This window comes from Erinaceus europaeus, chromosome 15 (genome assembly GCF_950295315.1).
Source record: "Erinaceus europaeus chromosome 15, mEriEur2.1, whole genome shotgun sequence".
In the NCBI taxonomy this organism is placed as follows: Eukaryota; Metazoa; Chordata; class Mammalia; order Eulipotyphla; family Erinaceidae; genus Erinaceus; species Erinaceus europaeus.
Window position 1 is genome coordinate 73,637,676 of NC_080176.1, and position 23,355 is coordinate 73,661,030.

A 23,355-nucleotide genomic window follows, 5' to 3' on the forward strand; every position below is an offset into this window, starting at 1 on the left:
AGTTTCCTGCTGAATCAGTGCAGAGTCCCACTGAGCACCATGGTTTCACCCAGCAGGACACTGATAAAAAGGCAGGCCTGGGGTCGGGTGGTGGTGCACCTGGTAAGCACACATGTTACAGTGTGCAAGGACCTAGGTTCAAGCCCCTGGTCCCCACCTGTAGGGGGGAAGCTTCATGAGTGGTGAAGCAGGGCTGCAGATGTCTCTTGACTCTCTCCTTCTCTGTCTCCCCCTCCCCTCTCGATTTCTGGCTGTCTCTATCAAATAAATAAAGACAATTTAAAAAATTATTAAAAGGCAGGCCTGATGGGTAGCTCAGCAGGTCCTAGGTTCGATGCCTGATACCACTTAAGAGTATTAAGGGGGGAGTCGGGCAGTAGCACAACAGGTTAGGCGCACGTGGCACAAAGCGCAAGGACTGGTGTGAAGATCCTGGTTTGAGCCCCTGGCTCCCCACCTGCAGGGGAGTCATTTCATAGGCGGTGAAGCAGGTCTGCAGGTGTCTCTCTTTCTCTCCTCCTTTCTGTCTTCCCCTCCTCTCTCCATTTCTCTCTGTCCTGTCCAACAACGATGACATCAATAACAACAACAACAACTACAACAATAAAACAAGGGCAACAAAAGGGAATAAATAAATATTTTTTTAAAAGTATCAAGGACAGAGTCAAGTGGGAATTCCACGAATGTCTGCAGGGTCCTGAGTTCACTGCCCCGCACTACAGCCAAAGCAAATCTTCCTACTGAGGCTTAAAGTGTGAGAAAGGAAAGAACAGCAGGTGTCAGGTTTGATTAAATTACATGTAAATGAGTGGCCACAGGATACGGGCCCCTGGGCCCCAGTCACACCATCTGTGCAGTCCAATAGTATGAAGAGCCTTCAACTAGGGGTGACAGCTTGTTTTTTTTTTTCTATTCTTTACTTCAGACAGAGAAAGAAGGAGAGACACCACAGCACTGGATCTTCCCCCTGGAGCCTTGTACTCCTGTGTGGTGCTGGGGTTCAGAACAGGGCCACACAATTAGCAAGGCATGTCTCCTACGAGCGAGCTATCGCTCAGTCACTAGCTCCTTATTAACATTACAAACAGGCTGGAACCTCACATAGGCACCATTTAAATGCTCCTAGGCCACTTTTCATTCAAATAAAGAGAGGACAGAGACACCACAGCACCAGAGCTGCCCCCAGTGCTGTGACACTCCCATGGGGTGCTGGGGTTAGAACCTGGATGGTACACGTGGTGAGTCAGGTGCCCTACTGGGAGCTTACCCACCAGCCCCTGTCCTCATTTTCAGACATGTTCTCTCAGTTGTCTGTGTCCTGTGCACTGACACAGGGCTCCCTGTCACAAATGGCTTTTGGAGTCCAATTCTTTGATTGAGGATGTCCTTACAAGGTCTTAGAAATGACTCAAGTCCTACTATTTTTCAGAATGTCTGGTCTACAGGCTAATTATTGGACACTCACTGATGTAGAAATCATCAATAAATAAGCTGTTTTTTCCCCAGCTAACCAAAAAAGTATACTTTCTGCTTATGAAATTTGTTTGTCTCTTTCAAGGAAAAAGAATTTAGGGTGACTATTTTTTTTTATTTTCTTTCTTTCAGGGATTCACTGAATTGCTTCCTATTGATTTGATCAAAATTTTTGATGAAAATGAACTGGAGGTTTGTACTGGCAATGATTTCTGTAAAGTCTTTTTTTTTTTTTTTTTTCAGGCATCTCTTATGTCTCCAGAAAGGGTGTTCTCTGCTCTGACCCATAACGTCCCAGCAGTAGGCCCATCTCTCAGGGGGTTTGTCTGGCGCCAAAGCTGTGGGGGAGGGGGGACGGCTGCCTGTCAAGCCCTTGCCTGGGAGTGATGGTTCTGGACTGGCCACAAGGCCATGCCCCTGGGGTTCAAGCTGTGGGCTAAAAATGGCTGCCTGGTGGAGTTAGAGTCGCAGCAGCAACTTAGGGGACAGGCACCTTGCTTTGAGTCAGGTCAATCAGGGGTCTGACCACCTCTGAAGGTAACATGGTCTGTGCTGAGTAAGGAAAGGCATCACAAGGCAAAGTGTCAGAAGCAGGATGTAGTTTGATATTATAATACTTGGACTCAGCTGCTTTGTGTTTGTGGAGTTGAGAACTGGCAATTAATTGATTGATTGATGATTCTTCTATTCTGTCTCTCCAGTCTTTGTGAGAACTATTGTGGTTATGAGGGTGGAGGTGGTGGGTACAGCTTGGAATTACATACCACTATAATATTATAGTCATGTAAACTGATATTAAATCACTCATAGATAATGCTAACCAAAGAAATAAAATAAACGGCCAGAGAGACAGCATAACAGTTATGTAAAAGACTTCCTTTTCTTTTTAAAATTTTATTTTGTTTTGTCTTGTTAACCAGAGCGCTGCTCAGCTCTGGCTTATGGTTTGCAGGACATTGAACCTGGGACTTTTTGGAGGCTCAGATTTGAGAATGTCTTTGCATATCCATTATGCTACCTTTCACATCTGCAAGAGATTTTCATACCTGAGCCTTCTGAATTCCAGGTTCAATCCCCGGCAGTGTCATAAGCCAGAGCTGAGCAGTATTCCAATCTCTTTCCTGTGTCCTCTCTGTGTGTCTGTCTCTCTCATTAAATAAAATAAATATAAACTGAAGGGGCCAGGCAGTGGTGCACCCGGTTGAGCACACATGTTGCCATTTGCAAGGACCCAAATTTGAATCCCTGGCCACCACCTGCAAGGGGGATGCTTCACAAGCAGTGAAGCAGTGCTGCAGTTGTCTCTCTTTCTCTCCCGTTCTTCCCCCCCCTACCCCATTCAATTTCTCTCTGCCCTACCAAAGATTAAAAAAAAGGAAAAAATATATAAACTAAAGTAAAATTGGTTATACACAATATTAAAATCCCAGGACTGTAGTCACAGATCACATAAATCTGTGTGTACAAGTCACCACACTCACGACCTGGATTTCTGCCCCAGCCTCAGAGTTCCTCTATGCCCCCCCTCCTCTGAGAGCCACCTAGTTTTCACAGCCTAGAGACAGTTTGGGCCAGTGATTTAAAGCAAACTTTTGCCCTGTGTGATGCAGAGAGCATCAGAGGGTGGCGTGAATGGGACTCCTCCTCGCCTACCTGCTTGTCACCCCAAGTCGCCTCAGGGAAGCATTTCTTCCAGGCTGGTCAAGGAAGGCTAGCCTATGAGTCCTTCACTTCACAGGTGGGGAAATGAGGCAGGGAGCCAAGAACGCCCTCTCTGGCTTGCCCAGTGGATTTTTGGTACAGTCCGGGCTAGAAATCCTATTTCCAGGCTTCCCGTCTGTTTCTCCTTTCATTCCGCACTGGTCTAGCATATGCTTTTGTCCGAGGCGGGATACCTTTTCCCATTATAGGGGTTGAGAGTGAGTCAAGCCTGAGGCCCTCTGGACAGGTGAGGGGATTTGCCTACCCTCTCGTTTGACCTGGGCGCCACGAGTCCCAGCTGGCATGAACTGATGCACATGGAGTAAATTAGATAATCCACACAGCCTGTGTAGACAGAGTGAGTGTGAGTTCTCACTTCCAGCTGGAAATGCCGCGCCCAAACAGGCATCAGAACAGCATCCCTGTGCCATCTGCATCTTCTGCCATGACAGCAGGAGCTGGACCAGGGGCTCCCCTTTGGTTGGAAATGTTGCCTGCTCAGCGTCTTTGGCATATAGCACATGGGCAGCAGGGAGAAGCCATCAGGCTCCCAGCCAGATGCCTGCACCTGCCCCACTCACACTTGCCCCCTCTCCTTCCCAGCTGCTGATGTGTGGCCTTGGGGACGTGGACGTGAATGACTGGAGACAGCACTCGATTTACAAAAATGGCTACTGCCCAAACCACCCCGTCATCCAGTGGTTTTGGAAGGTAAGGCCCGTTGCCACCTCGCCAGGCCAGCCCTGCTTCAGCAAAGGGCAGGAAACTGGAGCTCTGTTAGGGCTTGGGCTGCTCGGGGGAATGGGGCCCCTGAGCTGGAAGCAGCCCTGGAGTGAGGTTATCAGAGCACAACAGGGTGAGGAAGCCATTGAGCAGGTGCTGGTGAAAAGTAGGGAATTGGGTTCAGGTGTTGGGAATAGTTCTCCCAAGTGTAAGAAAGAATTGGGGCGGGGGGTGGCTTCACAAATGTGAAACAGTGGTGCAAATGTTTCTCTTTCTCTCTTTATCTCCACCTCCCCTCTCAATGTCTTTCTATCCTATCAAATAAAATAGAAAGAAAAAAAGGGGGAAATGGTCACTGGGAGCCATGGATTCATAGTGCTGGCACTGAGCCTCAGAGACAATCCTGGTGGCAATAAAAGTAAAAATTAAAAAAAAAAAAATTACAGGTTTTTGGGAGTTGATTTTGGCTAGATGCATTTTGCTTTAAAAACAAAGACCTGGGAGTCGGGTGGTAGCGCTGCGGGTTAAGCACAGGTGGTGCAAAGCGCAAGGATCGGCATGAGGATCCCAGTTCAAGCCCCCAGCACTCCACCTGCAGGGGGTGGGGGGTCACTTAACAAGTAGTGAAGTAGGTCTGCAGGTGTCTGTCTTTCTCTCCCCCTCTCTGTCTTCCCCTCCTCTTTCCATTTCTCTCTGTCCTATCCAACAACAACATCAATAACTACAACAAAACAAGGGCAACAAAAGGGAATAAATAAATAAATATTAAAAAAAAAAAAAAAAAGAAAGGCCTGTTCCCAGTTTTCCTTTTCTTTGCTTATTCAGTCCAGCCAACATTTTGGCCTTTGTATCTTTCAGTCAAAGGTACAAGTGAAATTTGATTCACAGTTTTAGGGGTTTGGTTCTCCTTCTGTTAGCTTAGGAGAGAAATGAAACAGAAACAAGTGAGTCCAAGGGGTAAGATGGTTAAAGGGATTATAAAAAATAAAAATAAACAAACATTTACTGGAGAAATGCTAATTATTTAATTGCAGAAATGAAAAGTTGCTATGCCTTGTGAACTTCTCAGAATCTGCTAATGACAATATTTCAAGCACCAGCATGAGTGTGGGAGAGAGAAAAGGAAAAAGTAGGAGTTTTTGCAACCCTAATATGAAACTAAGTGAGCTTCCAGTTTAGAAAGTTATTCGACAATAGTTCAAGTAACGGTAGCTGGCAAACCTATGTGGTTCCTGGAATATTTTTTTTTTTTTGTCATTACCAGTACTTCACTGCCCTAGAATGAGAGAGGAAGAGAGAAGGGATAGAGCACGCCAGGTGGTGGTGCATCTGGTTAGTGCACATGTTACAATGTGCAAGGAACCAGGTTCGAGCCCCCTCTCCCCCGTCCCCACCTGCAAGGGGAAAACTTTGCAAGTGGTGAAGCAGTGCTGCAGGTGTCTGTCTCTCTGTCTGTCACCCCTTTCCCTCTCAATTTCTGCATGTCTCTATTCATTAAATAAACAGTTAATTGAGAGAGAGAGAGTGAAAACAGTTGATCCAGTCTTAAAGCTGGGTCATGCACTTGGCAAAGCAATTCATTATCCCAGGAGCTGTTTTACCAGCCCTTCCTGGATTAATTCTGATATGTCAGATTTGCAGGTGTTTTTAGAGACCTGACCTGACCTGACCTCCCATCTTCCTTCTCTTTTTGTGGCGTTACCTTTAGCGAGTTTTCCATCTACATCTCTCCCGTCCTAACCGACCGGGTACCCTGGTGTTGAAATGTCTGAAATGCGGAGTGTTTATTCACCGCTCCAGGGAACTGCAAGCCTTGTGCAGAGAAACCTGAGCTCAGAGCCATCCAAGAGTCTGCTTTTCACGGTGTATATGTTGACCCCTTCGGCAGGAGAAGAGAGAGACACTGGGGTGGCTCTGTGAAATAAGAAAGGCCACTCGTTGGTTGATCATTGTGACAGTGACTTTGTTTTCAGCCAGACTTGTGCCATATAGGAAGAGGGTCGGGTGCTGCCTGCTGGGGTGGGGCCACTGCATCACCTCCATCTCTGTTCACAGGCCGTGCTGCTGATGGACGCTGAGAAGCGGATCCGGTTACTGCAGTTCGTCACGGGGACGTCCCGAGTACCTATGAATGGATTTGCCGAACTTTATGGTGAGCCGGCTGCTATTCGGTTCTGTCTGCTGTGAATTTGTAGCCAGGCGGCCACTGGGGCCCCAGGAGATTCAGCCCGCCAGGCCTCTGTGCACCTGAGTTAAATGCAGGGCCATGGAAATCTCACTGAGCGGCCTTTGTGCTGCCTCCTGGCGGTTCTCTGTGGAACTGCCTCATCTGGCAGGTGTGGGCCTGGGCGAGCACGTGCCTCCTCCTTCATGCGTGAGGCCCTGGGTTCAATCCCTGGCACCACATCTAAAGAAGCAAGAGTGACCTAGGAGGTTGTGCAGCAGCTAGAATGCCAGACTTTCACACATGAGCTCCCAGGTTTGTTCCCCAACTCCTTCAGGGATAAGCACTGTAGTTCTCCCAAGGTCTTAAAAGATGGGTTGGCTACTTTTTTTTTTTTTTTTTGCAAGTTCATGTGCTTCAATTCTCTATATTCCACACATGAGTAACACCATGTAGTAGCTGACTGCACTTCGCTTCCTGACTGCACTAAGCATCATCACCTCCAGTTTCATCCAAGATGGGTATAGCTTTGCATGTTGATGTCTGTAAGGTCTCCGGACACGCACAAGAAGGCTTGTTGTCTGTCACAAACGAAGCACCAGGCTTCTGTTTTTACTCTCTGCAGCGCTTGTTATCATTGCTTCTGATGTCAGCCATTCCCCCAAGGGATGGTCGGTAGCTCACGGCAGCCTTGGGGTACACTTCCCTGATGAGCAGTGATGAGGTGCATTTTCTCACGTGGGTACTGGCTGGTCGACTGGGGAGGTGTGTCTGTTCAGACCTGCCACCCGGTTTTCAATCAGGCCATCTGTTTCTCTGTTGTTCGGTACCTTACGCACTCTTAACCCTTTTCTCCTTTGTGTTCAGGTTCCAATGGTCCTCAGCTGTTTACAATAGAGCAATGGGGGAGTCCTGAAAAGCTGCCCAGAGCTCACACATGGTGAGTGACTGTCACACAACACTGGCCACAGACAGTACTGTAGGTACTTAACTGTGTGCCGTGCTGGGTGCAGGGCTGCAGAAAGCTGCCTGCCCTGGCAAGGAGTAGCGACAGTGTGAGGCAGAGGGTGCAGATCAAAGGGCAGAGTGCGGAAACGCCCATGAAGCCCCAAACAAGACTTGAATGAACCTGGTGTATCCGGCACATCAAGGCTGAAAGCCTCCCTCCGCACTGTGGGTGGTTCCTCCTCCAAACCCCACTCTTCCCATGGGATTCTGGGGAACAGAGAACTCGCTGTCCATGGATGTGACAAATTGGTCACAGACAAAAAGCCCAGACTCACATGGGCTTTAATTAATGTATTTGTTTCGTTCCCTGCCAAGGATTCAGACACCCAAAGCATTTTTAATTTGAGCTACATCCCTAGAGGAAACTTGATTTATGTGGTTGTGTTTTCTGGAGATTGAACCCAGGACCACCACCCCCATCCAATATGCCTCACCTCCTCGGTGCAATCCTTTATTTTATTTTTAAATTATCTTTATTTATTTATTTATTGGACAGAGACAGCTAGAAATTGAGAGGGAAAAGGGTGATAGAGAAGGAGAGAGACAGAGAGACACCTGCAGCCCTGCTTCACCACTTGTGAAGCTTTCCCCTTGCAGGTGGGGACCAGAGGCTTGAACCTGGGTCCTTGCACATTGTAACATGTGCACTCAGCCGGTGTACCACCACCTGGCCCCCAATCTTTTATTTTTAGAGGAGGAGGAGAAGGGTGGAGGAGACACCGAAGTACCACGCTGCTGTCCATGGTGCCCTCCTGTGCCAGGGCGCAAACCCAGGATGCCAGGCCAACAACAGGGCTGCATGCATAGTCCAGTGGATGTTACTTTCTGAGCTTCCAAGAACTTACCTTTTTTGACTTCTTAATAGATATCTTCTCTTTTCCAATGTTACAGCCTATTTGACCTAGCTAGACCTGTCCCTGGAGTTCATTTTTTGATCATCAGAATCTATAGTTAAGACTCCCCCAACTCCTCAGGGGCCGGGTGGTGGTACACATTTCACCATGTACAAAGACCTCGGTTTGAGCCCCGGCTCCCCACCTGCAGGGGGGTTGCTTCACATGTCGTGAAGCAGGTCTGCAGGTGGCTGTCTTTCCCTCCTCATCTCTATCGCCCCATCTCTCTCAATTTCTCTCTGTCCTGTCAAGTAAAATAGAAAGAAAGAAAGAAAATTAAAGAAAGGAAAAATGGCTTCCAGGAGCAGTGGATTCATAGCACAGGCACTGAGACCCAGCAATAACCCTGGAGGCAAAAAAAGGCCCTCCCAACTTCTCTTAGCCAGCTCCCACCACCACCACCACCACCTAGGATAAAAAGCTGTTGTACGAGGCCAGGTGGTAGCACAGCGGGTTAAGCGCACATGGCACAAAGCTCAAGGACCGGCGTAAGGATCCCGGTTCGAGCCCCCAGCTCCCTACCTGTAGGGGGGTCGCTTCACAAGCGGTGAAGCAGGTCTGCAAGTGTCTCTCTTTCTCTCCCCCTCTCTGTCTTCCCCTCCTCTCTCCATTTCTCTGTCCTATCCAACAACAGCAATAACATTAACAATAATAGCAACAACAAGGGCAACAAAAAAAAGTGGGGGAATGGCCTCCAGGAGCAGTGGATTCCTAGTGCAGACAGCAAGCCCCAGCGATAACCCTGGAGGCAAAAAACAAACAAACAAACAAAAAAAACCTGTTCTTGGAGCGGCTTGACTGAGACCCATGTGTTCCTTTTCACAGCTTTAATCGCCTTGACTTACCTCCATATGAAACCTTTGAAGATTTACGGGAGAAACTTCTCATGGCTGTGGAAAATGCTCAGGGATTTGAGGGGGTAGATTAAGCCCCCACCTGGCCCCCGGCCTCCCCCGGGTGGTGGTTCATCCAGCAAGTCCTGTTCGCACTTTTGCATTTGCCTCCCAGACTTTGCAGCGACGCCCAGCTCTGAAGAGCAGCTCCACAGCCTGGCTTCCCCGAGTAGAGCCGGAGCTGGAGCCAGAGCCGGCGCCCGTGAACTTGCCCAAGTGCAGACGCAGGAACCCCCATTCCAGGTCACGTTCCTACATTTGCCGCCATCCACTTCTCAACTGGCTGATGTGTACACTAATTACCTTTCAGGAGGACTCGTTCTATTTATGTTGTGCCTCTGTAGGCAAAGCCCTTAATAATAAATATTTTACATACTTTATAATGACAACGAATGGAATTAATCACTCCTCCGGGTATAGTATTACAGCTCATGTTTACTTTTTAAAAAATGATTTAGACTGATTTTCAGCTTCTATTCCCATTAAAGATGTCTCATGTACTTTGAACAGTGAACACATTTTATTTTTGTTTTTGTATTTGAATTTCATATCGGGTTTCATGTCAGTGACGTTGTTATTTTGGAACTATTTTGACACCCTCCCCTTTACTTGATGAGTACTTGCAAGACTGATTGTTGTCACCCCCTCACCCCCCCAAAAAAAGACTTCCATAGGCATGTCCTTTAAGTGTATTAAGACTATCACATTGGGTATAATGATTGGGTTTTTTTTCACTCCTACTCAGAGAAAATGAAAACCAACTCGAAATTACTTTTTATTTATTTATTATTTATTTGTTTTTGTACAATGTTAGCCTACTTGCCACAGGCTGCAACAACTGTAGCCTCGCATGGCCGCCTTTTCTGTTGTGTTGATGGAAGGAAGCCACCAACGCATCCTGCAGAGGGCTGGACTCTTCGCTTCCTGGAAGAGCCATCACTTAGCCCTCCTGGACTCTGTACAGCGTTCTGTCAGCCACCTCCCTTCCACTTTGCTGTCAACCATAGAGACATCCTCACGGCTCAAGTGTGAGCCCCTGGAAGCCAGATCCATTTTCATCTCCTCCTTGACTGGCAAACCCATTTGCATCCTAATGGCACCCACCCTGAAGGCACTGAATGTCCTGCCTGGTTTTGTGTCCATCCTGTTCTTTCCTTTATCTTCAGCGGCAAATGTAGACAACCCTTTCTTCTCCCTGCACATCTCTCTCCAGTGCCGCTGCTGCGACTGGCGAGTCTGCCTGCTGGCGTTTAAGCCTGGGATGTACAGCTGAGGCTCCCAGCCCCGTCCTCCTCATCCACCATTCTGTGACTACACTTATAGTGACCACTCAGAAGGCTTGTTCCAGCCACACCTGCTCTCGCCAAACTCCCTCATCTGTGACCCCTTGCATGCCTCGATACTGTACTTGCCTGCATTGTGTCTATGTGTGTGCTTGGTTCACACTGAGAGAGGAGATGGGATTTGATGTCTGGGGCCCAGCTGGGGTCGGCTGGCTGTGGCAGAGAAGATGGGAAGATGGACAGTTTGATTCTGTATGAGTCTTTCTTACAGAGTTCTGTCTCGCTTTGAGAGGACACCTGAGGCAGTGAGGGAGTTCAGCAATCTTGTCTTTTTTAACCTGTGTCATCTAGACCTATCAAGGGCCTCTAGGGACATCTCTCTCTCTCTCTCCCTCTCCCTCTCCTTCTCTTTCTCTCTCTTTCCTCTCTCTCCCTTTCCTCTCTCTCTCTCTCTCTCTCTCTCACACACACACACACACACATTGATCTTCAGGACTTGGGTTTGTTAATGTAAGAAAGGCATTCGGGGGGAAGAAATTCATTTGTCCCCAGCTCCATGTTGGCTGGTGAGAAGCCATGAATGTGTTTGTAAGGGGGTTTTCTGTCAAAAGATAAAAGGAAAGGGGGTTCTGCAGACCGGAGTGCTGGTTCCCTCTCCCTGTTGGCTTTTAAATATTCAAGAGTGATCAGAACCCTAGAGGTTGAATCGATTAGGGGGTTGGGGAGACTCAGTATCTTGTCATTATGTATTGGCAGAACTTCTTTCCTTCTGTAGCCAGGGCAGATGTTTGCATGCTAAGAGTCTGCTGTTGCAGGCCCTCTCAGTCCAGACTTGACTTTTGTTTAAGGCTAAGGCCCAAACATGGGTAGTAGCGCACTCAGCTGGTTTCTGAGAATCATCGTGTCTTTGTGAGAGAGGAGCCCAGTGGTTCTAGCCTGAGGACTAGGATACTTCTGCCACTTTGTAAATTCTGTCCTTCAAAACTTGAGACTTTGCTAAATACAGATGCCCCCCAAGTACTGAAAATCTGAAAGGAACCCATTCTGAAATCATGCCTAAGCCAAGACAGGACTTGGTGAACGATTGTTGTGACAGCTTAGCTCATCTGCCCTTTAATGTCAAAGGCCAGCCAAATAGTGTTGGGTCTGTCTCATACTTTCTCTTTATCAGGGCAGAGGAGACCAGAGCACCATGCTAATATATGTGGTGTTGGGGGTCAAACCCAGGGCCTCATGCATGGAAGGGATGTGCTCTACCCACTGAGCCACCTTCCCAACCCCATGTGTGTTTTGCTATCGATTTTAATCCAAATAAGTTTCCCAAACTCTCATTTTAGTCAGTGTTTTACTCCTTTGTCTAAAAACAGTCATGTTTCTTGTTTTGTCATATCCCGATGATAACTCTCTTATCTTCCTGATGCGAGTACAGATTATAAAAAGAGTAGACGGGAATTCTTAGGGTCTGGAGGAAGCAATGGGATCCTCTATTCTTGTTGTCCTTATCCATGTTGCTTATTCTTGTGCTTAATATCTGCTTTCTTTTTTTTTTAAAAAAAAAATCCCCTCCATCTGGCTTCTTCAGTTTTCTGAAGCAAATAAAGTGTTTCCTGGGTCGTTTTGCCATGAAGTAAAGAAGTCAGTTTCAGAATTCTCAGGCTGCTTGTGCAAGGTCTTTTCATACTAGTCACCACTGCCTGGGTATTCCTCCTTCCCCATGTTGGCAGAAATACAAATCTGGACGGTCTCCCCTGGGAGTTTGGCTTCAAATGGGGTACTGATCTCCAGCTGCCCCTGCTGGGGTCCTGGCAGGCATTGAAGTGTCCTCAGCTTCAGCGCCCTTGTCCTCCCTGCCTGCACCATCTCCCATTATTTGCTTCTCAGCAGTCGGCCCTCTGCCAAACCACAGAAGGGGAAGATGCATCTGGAATGTCCTACTTCCCAGACCCTCTCGGTAACAGCCATCAGAGGTCCCCTCACGTCCCAAGACAAAATAATAACATCAAGTGGCCTGGCTCGCAGTGTGCCACAGAAGATTTATCGTTGGATTCTGTCGGAAGGCCTGCCCCGTGCTCGACCTGCCTTCTGTGTCTCCCCAGTGCTCAGTAGACAGTGCGGGCTGCTGTTGTCTGACCTGACGCACTGCACGGTGGCTCTTGAAAGCCCAGTTTATCCGCAGCAGATGCCTAATTCTTCTAACCTTGACTGATTGTTAGACGCTCAACTCTCACAGGTCTTCCCAAAGTCTTGTCTCTCCCTTCTGAGATGTTCAAGTCTAGAAACAAGGCCTGGCTCATCACTTCTCAGGGCCTCGCCCGCAGTGCTGGTATTCTTGTCCCTCTCCTCCCCACTTTGCGTCCTGTAACCTGCAGGGGGAACGGGGGAGGTGCTTCCTGCTGTCATTTTCTGCCTCACCAGTAGGGGGTGCTCCTGTGCAGGGGACCTGCCTTACCTGCTCCCTGCCACTCCTCCTTCCCTCCCTCTTTCCTTCCCTCCCCCCCAGAACCTCATGTACTACCTCTCCCCCCCCCCCCCATTTGGGCTTTGGGAAACATGGTGATCAGTCATATCAAAACTGCCAAATTCAGGAGGGACACATGTTTTTTTTTTTATTTTTTAAAAATCCTTACAAACTCCACTTTGTACTTTGGATTTTAAAACCCAGGGGGTGGGAGGGGAGGTAGGAGATCTTTGGACCACATTTTTAATTTCTCAAAGCCTTAAGGAACGATCCATGTGTGCACACAACACTAGCATGTGAAGCGCTATACATATATATGTATACATATACATATTTTTTTTGATGAGGGGGATAAAATAAAACATGGCTCTCACCTGCCCTTCACTTCAAAGTGTTGGGTGCAAAACAAAGCCTGTGTCACCTGCATGTGTTTGTGTCCGGTGCTCCAGTGAGGTTGTCTGCCTTCTTTGCCTTCCATCTGCACATGGGAAGCTTTTGTGTGCCCAGAATCCTGGTGTCTGCAGGCAGGTGTGTCCCCGGAGAAGCCAGGTGTCCCTCTTACTCGTTCTGACGTCACCTAAAATGTGACGCTTTCCTTCATGTTAAAACTCCGGGGAACTTGGAGTTATTCCCTTATTCTCTATATGTAGCATGTACACTCGTTGTATGTACATATGCCATCCACATGTCTATGTTGTTACCTATGTGTGCATTCCCCCCCTATTTTTGAGTGATCTGGTTGTGAAAGGGAGTGAGCACTTGCCCCCTTACAGTTTTCTCCAAGCTGCATCCCCCAAAATTTTGACCCTCTGAACCTGAGACCACTCCCAGAAGATGCTGTTAATTTGCTGTCATTTCCTTATTCAGAATCAGATATTGAAGGGAACGGAAGGAAGGAAGGAAGGAAGGAAGGAAAGAAGGAAGGAAGGAAGGAAGGAAGGAAGGAAGGAAGGAAAGAAGGAAGGAAGGAAACATGGAAGGAAGAAGTGACTTTTAAGGTGGACAGCACTTCAAGCATTACAAATGAAATTCTCAGTGTTTCATAGCTTTTTTTTTTTATTACTAATCCCACTCCTCATAGAAAGCCAAGTACTATTTGATACAGTGATTAAAAACCAAACCACTTTGAGGTTTTTTTTTTAGAAGACAATTTAGGGATGATGCTCGTTTTCACAATTAGAATAGCTTTAAAATAATGGTGGAATTTGATACAGGGGATGTGTTGTTTTAAAGAACAAATCTGTTTTTGCTTTCGTGTTATATTTTTTTTCTCTTGAGAGATCTAAAGAGAACTTGTAGATTGTTTTCCTGACAGCGAAAGAGTCATGTCACAAAATGAAGTCATTGTACAGAAGTGATGCAACTTGTCAAATACTTAATAAAGACTTACGGAAGCTGGAACATTTTCTACACCAAGTACTATGGGTTGTCTGATTTAAAGAAACTTGTGGGTGTACTGTCTTACTTGTCTCAGGAGGGGTTAAAAGTCTGGAGATTTATAGTGTTTTCTTAATCTCCCCTATAAATTTCATGCCTTAAAAAAAAGTGATTAAAATCTGCCTAGAACATGATTTTTACAGGCTGCCCAACAATGCTCACCCAGCTGCCCACTGAGTGAACTTGGGAATTAGAGTCGATAGTGAACAATGGCCTGACCCCCAAGTCCACCCTTGGAAATACAGCTTTCATCTCTACTATGTACCCAGCTAGCTCTCAATTTATGTGAGTCCATGAGACTTAGTGATGAAGCCCAAGGTGGTTTTCAGAAGAAAGAGGCTGCCAAGGGTGGGAGACAGCTAGTTCATAGGTTGGGGCACCTGCCTTGCCTCACTGCACCCTGAATCCCAACCCCAGCACCACACGGGAGGAGAGTCACCGAGGAAGCTTGTGCTGTGGTGTCTCTTTGTCTATCTGAATGGAAAAGCAGCCCAGAAAGGTGAAAGCACACATGTTCTAGGCCCCAGATACACACACACACACATTGAAAAAATAATCTCAAAATTCACACCTTGCTTCCATTTCCATCGAGATGCCCGGAAAACATCCTTTGGCCTTAGTCCTAAGCCTGCCTTGATGAATTTTAGTCTGTCCCCTTGGGCACTCTCAGGAGACAGCACCCAAGCACAACGTATTTCGTCCCTGGTTTCTTGTGTGTCTTTTTCAGTAGGAAGCACTTTGTTTTCATTCAGCAAGATGTCAACAGTTTCCTGAGTCCCTGCCACCACCTCCAGCCAGTTCTCTAGGCTTGTACATGTACCTTCAAGGGAAGAGGTGTGTGTCTCTCTAAGCTCCTATGTGTTTGATCTTGGAGAAAAACATAAATAGCAAATCAAGACGGTAAAGGAACAAGTTACACGCCTGTTTGCTAGGTGAATAAACATTTCGCCTGCTCTGAAGTCCAGTAGTCATCTGGATGCTCCTGACCTTTTATACCCCCTCCAGAAGTGAATCTGAATTCTCCTCCTAGGAGAAAATATTACTTCCCAGCCTCCTCCTAGGAGGAACCCAGCACATGGTTCCTTCCTGGAATTCAGAAGAAGCCCTTGAGCCAGAGGAAGGCCCCCCAGAGCCTAGAGTCAGGAAGCCCTTGAGAGGACAGGGTCTGAAGCCAGCCCCTCTACTCTGGGTCCTCTCCCTAGCAAACCCCAGCTCTCTCAGAACTGCTTTGTCTACTTCTACTCAGTCCTCAACCCTGTGCTCCCATGTCTCATAGAAACTACTGTCCATAGAGGCTGGGTGGTGGTGCATCTGATAAAGTGCACATGTTACAGTGCACAGAACCCAGGTCCGAGTCCCCGGTCCCACCTGCAGGGGGAAAGCTTTGCAAGTGTTGAAGCAGGGCTGCAGGTGTCTCTCTGTCTCTCTATCTCCCCACCCTCTCAATTTTTTAAATTTTTTTATATTTATTTATTTTCCTTTTTGTTGCCCTTGTTGTTTTATTGTTGTAGTTATTGATGTCATTATTGGACAGGACAGAGAGAAATGAAGAGAAGAGGGGAAGACAGAAAGGGGGAGAGAAAGATAGACACCTGCAGACCTGCTTCACTGCCTGTGAAGCGACTCCCCTGTAGATGGGAAGCCGGGGGCTCGAACCGGGATCCTCACGCAGGTCCTTGCGCTTCGCGCCACATATGTTTAACCCACTGCGTTACCGCCCGACTCCCAACCCTCTCGATTTCTGACTATCTCTATTCAATAAATAAATAAAGATAATAATAATAATAATAAAAAACACTGTCCTGATTTTTTTCCCCACCTTTCATTACCCATGTATGTCAGTCGAAGTCACACAAGTGGCCCACGGGACTCATGACAGTGGCTTTCTAAGGGCCACCTGGTTTCTCCCTGCCCTGAAGGGATGAGCCCCCGGGGGTGGAGGGGGTAAGCCCACAGGGTGTCAGGAATGAAAAAAGGCATCAGCTTAGTGTGCAAATAATAGCCACTTTCTCATGGATCCTGAAACACCACCAAATTGGCCAGTTGCCTTGCAGGAGGTCTGAGCCTGAGAGTCACATGATCCTCCTGATCTGGTGAGTTGAACCAGGTGAGCTCTGCTTTGGTCAGTCCGACTGCAGGGCTTCAGGCCTGCAGGAGATGAGGGTTGGGATGGCTTTCCAGTTCCTGGGTCTCAGCCATCCCCTGCCTCACTCCTCCTTCGCAATTTGATAGCACTGGGGTCCATTTTGTTGCTAAATATTCATTTACTTTTATGAGACACACATACAGAGAGAGGGAGAGAGAGAGAAACAGCTCTCATCTCTGACCTATGCAGTGCTGAGGATTGAACCCAGTGACTCAGACTACACATGGCAGTTGAGATCTGTTTCTCAGTCAAACAAGGTGAGGAACTTCTGGGGGTGTCCAGACCAGGGGTGAAGGGTTGGTCCTGAGCCTTCTGTAGCCCTTTGCACGGAGCTCTCCCTGGTGGCACTGGAGCTTGAACCCAGAGCCTCATGCACAGGAAGGTGTATGCTCTACCTGATGTGCTATCTCCTGGCCCCAGCTTATCTGAATGGAGATCTGAGCCCAAGTCTGGCTCAAAGTCATCACTCAACCATTGTCCTCACCTGTCCATCAACCCTTCCCTCCACCAGGCCTCCTCTCAGAGGTTAGAGCCCCGTAGACTCGTTTATACCAAAGTGTAAATGACTACTATGACCTCTGCCCAAAGTATCTTTATTTCAGCCAACTCCAAAGCTGAATCCCGACTGCAGCCAACAGGAATAAATGGGGAGAATGTGAGGTTTAGGCAACAGCAAAGTGGCGGGCAAAGGGTTTTTGATGACTGGGGATCTGTCATTCAGCACGCATATGTGATACCCACTTAGAAAGACAGTCTGTCCTCAGACAGCTGCCTCCCTGCTCCAGTTGCTCAGAACTTTCTCCACTGTCACGACCCAATGCTCACATTGTCCAGACTTCTCCCTTTTGTCCTCCAGAATACAGGGACCCCCCTCCCAGGACCAGAGATGGAGCCCCAGAAGATCTATCCCAGATCTGTTTTGAAACTCCAGTATGTTGTAATTTGTGAAGTTTGTGTTTCATAAAAGGTTTAGTGTCTTGCACCAAAGCAAAGGACTCTGGGGAAGGAGGGCAGGGAAAGGGTTGGGGAGTGGGGTGGTTTGGGATCTAGTGTGTGATGGTAGAAAAAAGACCCAAGTTGGAGGTGAGCATATTTTGCAGACAGCTATCATGGGGAGATGAGAATTGTACCCCTGTGTTGTAAACTATTAACCCCCAAGTAAAATAAAATTAGTCTTGGATCTTGACACACAACATATCCACTAGTCCGTGTGGCTTTAAGATTCCTCTTTTGAATTTGAGTTATTTAGCTCTCCTGCAAATTCTCTACTTCCTGCCCTGCCAGGGTTTGGAGAGGAGGGGGTGTCTTACTCCCTCTCTCCACTGCCCCCCACATGGGATTCCAACCACCCCCCACCCAGACCTTCACTGCCATCTTTATTTACTTAGACCAAACTTGCTTGCTCATCAGCTGAGATTACCAGGGGGACATTCCCTCCCCCGACGTAATGAGTGTTTAAACACTAGTCAGGCCTTTGAACCTGGGCACCTGGTTAAAAAATAACAGGTCAGGGACAGGATCAGTGGGAGGCAAATATTAGCTGTGGGGGCGGGAGAGATCTGCATTGGGAAATGCTCATTGCTGCTGACATGGGTAAGAATGACACTGGTGTTGGTGTGTTGCACCAATGTAAGAGACTCCGGTTGGCGAGAGAGTTCAGGTCCTGGAACAGACGGCACAGGAGGATCTAGTGGAGGTGAATGGAAATGTGGAAAACAGAAATGTTTCACATGTGCAAACTACTGTATTTTACTGTTGACTGTAAACCATTAACCGCCCCCTTCCCCAGTTATAAAAGGTGTCCAGGCAATGGTGCACCTAGTTAAGAGCACATGTTACCGTGTGCAAGGACACAGGTTCAAGCCCCTGGTCCCCACCTGTAGGGGGAAAGCTTCACAAATGGTGAAGCAGGGCTGCAGGTGTCTCTCTGTCTCTTTTCCTCTTTATCTCCCTTTCCCCTCTCAATTTCTCTATCTCTATCTAATAATAAATATATATATAATTTTTAAAATTACATATATCCTTATGGGGGAGGCGGGAACACCTCAGATCTCAAGGGCCTGCAGGTTGAGTATGGAAGCCTCAGTGAGCTTCCAGAGCCCCCTTGATCTAGAACCATGGCAACACCTACTTCCTCTCTCCCCTCCTTCTGTCATAGTCAGGCCTGGAGCTTGTCCTCAACAGAACTCTGATGGCATTGGTCTCCTGTTCTGGACACTTCCATGACTCCCCCCTTACCCACCTGCCTGCTGCTCAAGGCTTGAAGAGCAAATATGCCATCACTCCACACGCCCCTAACTGCATTCACCCCACTCTAGGCCATGCTCAGTGCTACCACCCTTTTCTTCTTTCTTGAAACTCTCTTCGCTTTCCATGACATTCCAGACCCTGTTCTTCTCTTCCTTTTGAACTCCACTCCCTTCCCAAGTGCTCCTCAATGGTTTCTTCTTGCTTCTTTTTCCCTCCTGCTCCTCCTCTGCCTGTGGTTTAAAGTCACACCTCTATTTGATCTGATCTGGGGCCCACATCACATCAAATCAGTGGTGTTTACAGTCAACAATATTTAGACACCTTTCCCATATCTGGGACCTACTCTCTTCCCTGACTCAGCTTTCTGGTTCTTTTTCCAGCCATGACAGCATCTCCCCAGACAATAACTTGGATCCACCTGCATATCAGATTTCAGGCTCAGGGAAAACAAACAAACAAACAAAAATAACAAGTATAGCCACAGGCCCTTTGGAATATAACTAAAATAGGCCTACTAGCTATCTACAAAACAGACATTCCCCACCCACCAACTCTTCATCTGCACTATTCCAGCCTTTAGGTTCATGATTAGTCAACAATTTGTTTGGCTTTATGTTAACTCTCTTTTCAGCCACCAGGTTCCAGATGCTAGCATGATGCCGACCAGACTTCCCTGGACAGAAGACCCCACCAATGTGTCCTGAAGCTCTGCTTCTCCAGAGCCCCACCCCACTAAGGAAAGAAAGAGGCAGACTGGGAGTATGGATCAACCTGTCAATGCCCATGTTCAGTGGGGAAGCAATTACAGAAGCCAGACCTTCCTTCCACCTTCTGCATCCCGCAATGACCCTGGGTCCATACTCCCAGAGGGATAAAGAATAGGAAAGCTATCAGGGGAGGGGATGGGATAAGAGTTCTGGTGGTGGGAATTGTGTGGAGTTGTACCCCTCTTATCCTATGGTTTTGTCAGTGTTTCCTTTTTATAAATAAATAAATAAAGTCACACCTCTATGTGCACCGTTGCAGAACCGACTCTCCAAGAGCCCCGCACACCCTCCTTCCAAAGCCCTCCTGGCCATCCTCATGAAGGTTCCTCAAGGTTCTCAGAAAGCCCCCATCTGGCTCAGCACCGTCAGATTCTCCCCTCTCCCCCTTGGCCCTGGGACTCCACATGTACTCTCTCAGGAAATGACAATAGAATGCGGTAAGTTCACCTCTGACTTTTCTTTTCCCTTTCTTTTATTTTATTTTATTTATTGCCACCAAGTTGATCACTGGGGCTCGATGCCTGGCACTTTTTCCTTTTCCTTTCTTTTTATTTGATAGGACAGAGAGAAATTGAGAGGGAGAAGAGCCTAGAGAGGGAAACAGAGACACCTGCAGCTCTGCTCGTGAAGCGCCACCCCCCCTGCCCCCGCCCCTGAGAAGGTGGGGAGTGGGGGCTCAAACCTGTGTCCTTGCATGTAGTGATGTATGCACTCAACTAGGGGCACCACTGCCCCACCCTGACCTCTGACCTTTCACACTGTAATGCTCCCCAAGTTCCAGAGGGACAAGGTTCAGTTTTCCACTCACTGATTCATTCCTCAAAGATTCACTGAGGGGCTGCTATGAAGTGGGCACTGAGAGGGGTTAAACCAAATAATATTTTGTTGATTGATTGATTGATTGGTTGATTGGATAATGACAGGGAGAAATCAAAAGGGAAAGGGATGGTAATGAGGAAAAGAGAGAAACACCTGTGAACACTTTCACCCCTGGTGAAGCTTCCCTCCCTGAAGGCGGGTCTTTGTGCATGTTGCCATGTGCGCTCAACCAGGTGCACCACTGCCCAGTCCCTCTAAGCCAGATAAGAAAGCAGGAACCCCCTCCATCCTGAGTCACACATTCCAGTGGAGGCAAACGGGTGACACATATAGGAATCCCTGAGTCAGTTGTGAGCTGCTTCAGGTGTTGAGGCTGAGACAAAAGCTCCCCAGGGAAGGCGGAAAGAGGAGCCTGGGGCCACGCCCCCCAGGGGGTGCATAAGCTTCCAGGAGGCGACAGGCTGAGCCCTTTGACTTCTGGAGGAAGAAACAGAGAATTCGGAACCCAGAGTCAGGATTGGGAAAAAAGGCCAAGGCCTATGAGGACAGAATGACACTGAGTCAGCTGTCAGATGGCCAAGGGAAGAGTTCAGGGGAAGAGAGGGGTAGAGAGGGGGGAGAGAAGGACAGGAAGTGGGAGAGGGGAAAAGTGGGGAGAGAGAGGGATCAGGGAAGTTCAAGGGGAGAGAGGGGCAGGGAGGTTCCAGGAGGTCCAGGCTGGAGATGGGGACACAGGGGACCAGAGACTCCTCCAGGTATCTGACAACTTTGGGGCTGAAAGGAGGGTTCCCAAGATGGGGCAGTGAGCTGAGCCAGGAGGGAGGAATGGCCACAGAGGTGAGAAGAGGACCAGGAGCTAGTGGCTCCCCAGAGGCCGGGAGGGAAGAGTTTCTTTATGAAACTGGGGAGAGATGCTCCAAGGTCCTGGGTTCAATCCCCAGCGTCACCATAAGCTAGACCTGAGCAGTGCTCTGATAATGACATAAATAAAAATAAACAAAGGGAAAAAAAAAGAGGAGGAGGAGGAAGAGACAAGGAGGTGGAGGAAGAGGCAAGGAAGATTGTGCAATTGCTCAGATTCCCAGCACAGGTCTTGCATGCCTGAGGCCCCTGAGATCCAGGTTTAATCCCCAGCACCATCATATGGCAGAGTAGAGCAATACTGCTCCCTCTTCTCCCTGCGCCCTGTCACACACACACACCTAAAAATAAATAAGTAATCTTTAAGAAGATAAGGAGGAGTCAGGGAGTAGCGCAGCTGGTTAAACACATCTGGCACAAAGTGCAAGGACTGGTGGAAGGATCCCGGTTCAAGCCCCTGGCTCCCCACCTGCAGGGGAGTTGCTTAACAGGTGGTGAAGCAGGTCTCTCCTCCTCTCTGTCTTCCCCTCCTCTCTCCATTTCTCTCTGTCCTATCCAACAGTAAGGACACCAATAACAACAACAATAAAACATCAAGGGCAACAAAAGTAAATAAATAAATATTTAATTAAAAAAAGAAGAAGATAAGGAGAGGGCCAGGCAATGGCACACCTGATTTAGCACATATGTTACAGTGCACAAGGATCCGCGTTCAAGACCCCCAGTCCCCACCTGCAGGGGAGGATGTTTCATGAGTGGTAAAGCAGTGCTGTAGGTGTCTCTCTTTCTCTCTTCACACCCCCTCTCAATTTCTCTTCATCTGTATCAATAAATCAGTAAATTAATTAATAAGAAAACAGATCACTTGCAGCCACCTCTCTGCACCTCACCGGCCTCAGCAGCTTCCACCCACATGAGGACAATCACCTCTACACCACTAAGCTCAGGGCTCCCTTCTCCACATTCCCAGCCTGCTTTGCACAAGCCTATTAGGTCGAGGCTGGCCCTATGCCTATCACAGCACCCACTGCAGGAGGCCCTCAAAGGCTGCCCAATGTCCACTCTTGACAATGGTCCCCCCTAGTACCCACCTCTGGTTGGGTGCTTATAAAGTTGTCACCTTCTGTATATCACTGTAAGCCACCAGTAAACATGGCGTTCAGCCAGTGCTCACCATCCTCTGGATACTCAAGAAAGTGAAATTCTTTTTTAAAGAAAACTTTTGTGTATTTTAAATTTCCTTTAAATTATTTACTTATGTTGCCCTTGTTGTTTTATTGTTGTAGTTATTGTTGTTGTTGTTGGATAGGACAGAGGTAAATGGAGAGAGGAGGAGAAGACAGAGAGGGGGAGAGAAAGATAAGCATCTGCAGACCTGCTTCACCACCTGTGAAGCAACTTCCCTGCAGGTGGGGAGCCAGGGGCTGGAACTGGGATCCTTACACCAGTCCTTGTGCTTTGTGCCTCATGCGTTTAACCCACTGCGCTACCGCCCGACTCCCCTATTTTAAATTTTTATGTTTGGGACAGAGATTGAGAGAAATTGAGACAGAAGGGGTAGTTAGAAAGGGAGAGAAAGAGGGACACCTGCAGCACTGCTTCATTGCTCCTGAAGCTTCCCCCACTATAGGTAAGGAGCGGGATGCTTGAACCAGGGTCCTTGCACATTATAACATGAATGGTCAGCAGGATGCACCAGGAAATCTGGAGTAAGTGTGGTCACTGGGAAAGTGCCTGTGCATGGGGTGAAGCTTTCCACTGGGGTCCTCCTGGCATAGGATGGCAAGAAAACTTTAGGGACCCCCAAAGTGACTCCCCTAAGATGACACTTGGAGGTGATACCCAGAGCTCTGGAAGCAGACATTGCAAATGGTGCTTGGTGGCTCAGAACTTGACTGTCTGTGAACTTTATATGCCCTTCCTGGAGCTTAAACACATTGTAAAATCTATTTTAGTTTTTGTTTGTTTTTTATAGTAATAGTGGGTTACAAAATTGTAAGATTACAGGGTATATTTCCACACTGCACCCACCACCAGAGTTCTGTGGCCTCACCCTCGGACCTTCCAAAGATAGATAACCACTATAGTTCTCACAGATTTTAGGAATAGTCTCCTTGCTTCTTCATATTTTATTTTATTTTATTTTATTCAAGTATATGCATATCAGTTCTCGAGATTCCACATATGAGTAAAGCCAGCCGGTAGTTGTCTTTCATCTTTTTACAAATCTCACTAGGCATAATCACCTCCAGTTCCATTCATTTTGCCCCAAAGGACACAACTTCATCTTTCTTTTATTTCAGAGTAGTATTCAGTGGAGTATTTATCTCATAATGTTTCTAGCCAGTCATCTGGCGGTGTGCATTTAGACTGTTCCCTCTCTTTGGCTATTGTGAATAATGCAGCTAGAAACATAAGGGTGCATATATCCCTTCAAATTAGTAAACACATTTTTTATTAGTGATTTAATAGTGTTTCA

The 23,355-nt window shown here is 47.6% G+C and overlaps 1 protein-coding gene across 1 annotated transcript in view; it reads left to right on the forward strand.

Annotated features, from left to right (window-relative positions):
* Positions 1-13,997, forward strand: part of LOC103118814 (NEDD4 like E3 ubiquitin protein ligase) — a 149,310-nt gene extending 135,313 nt beyond the window's left edge. Inside the window, exons 21-26 of the mRNA XM_060172335.1 lie at positions 858-864; positions 1,573-1,665; positions 3,778-3,885; positions 5,953-6,049; positions 6,929-7,001; positions 8,788-13,997. Of these exons, the coding sequence (XP_060028318.1) occupies positions 858-864; positions 1,573-1,665; positions 3,778-3,885; positions 5,953-6,049; positions 6,929-7,001; positions 8,788-8,890 (481 nt within the window). The 3' untranslated portion in view covers positions 8,891-13,997. The remainder of the gene's footprint in view (positions 1-857; positions 865-1,572; positions 1,666-3,777; positions 3,886-5,952; positions 6,050-6,928; positions 7,002-8,787) is intronic.
* Positions 13,998-23,355: the final 9,358 nt, after the last annotated feature.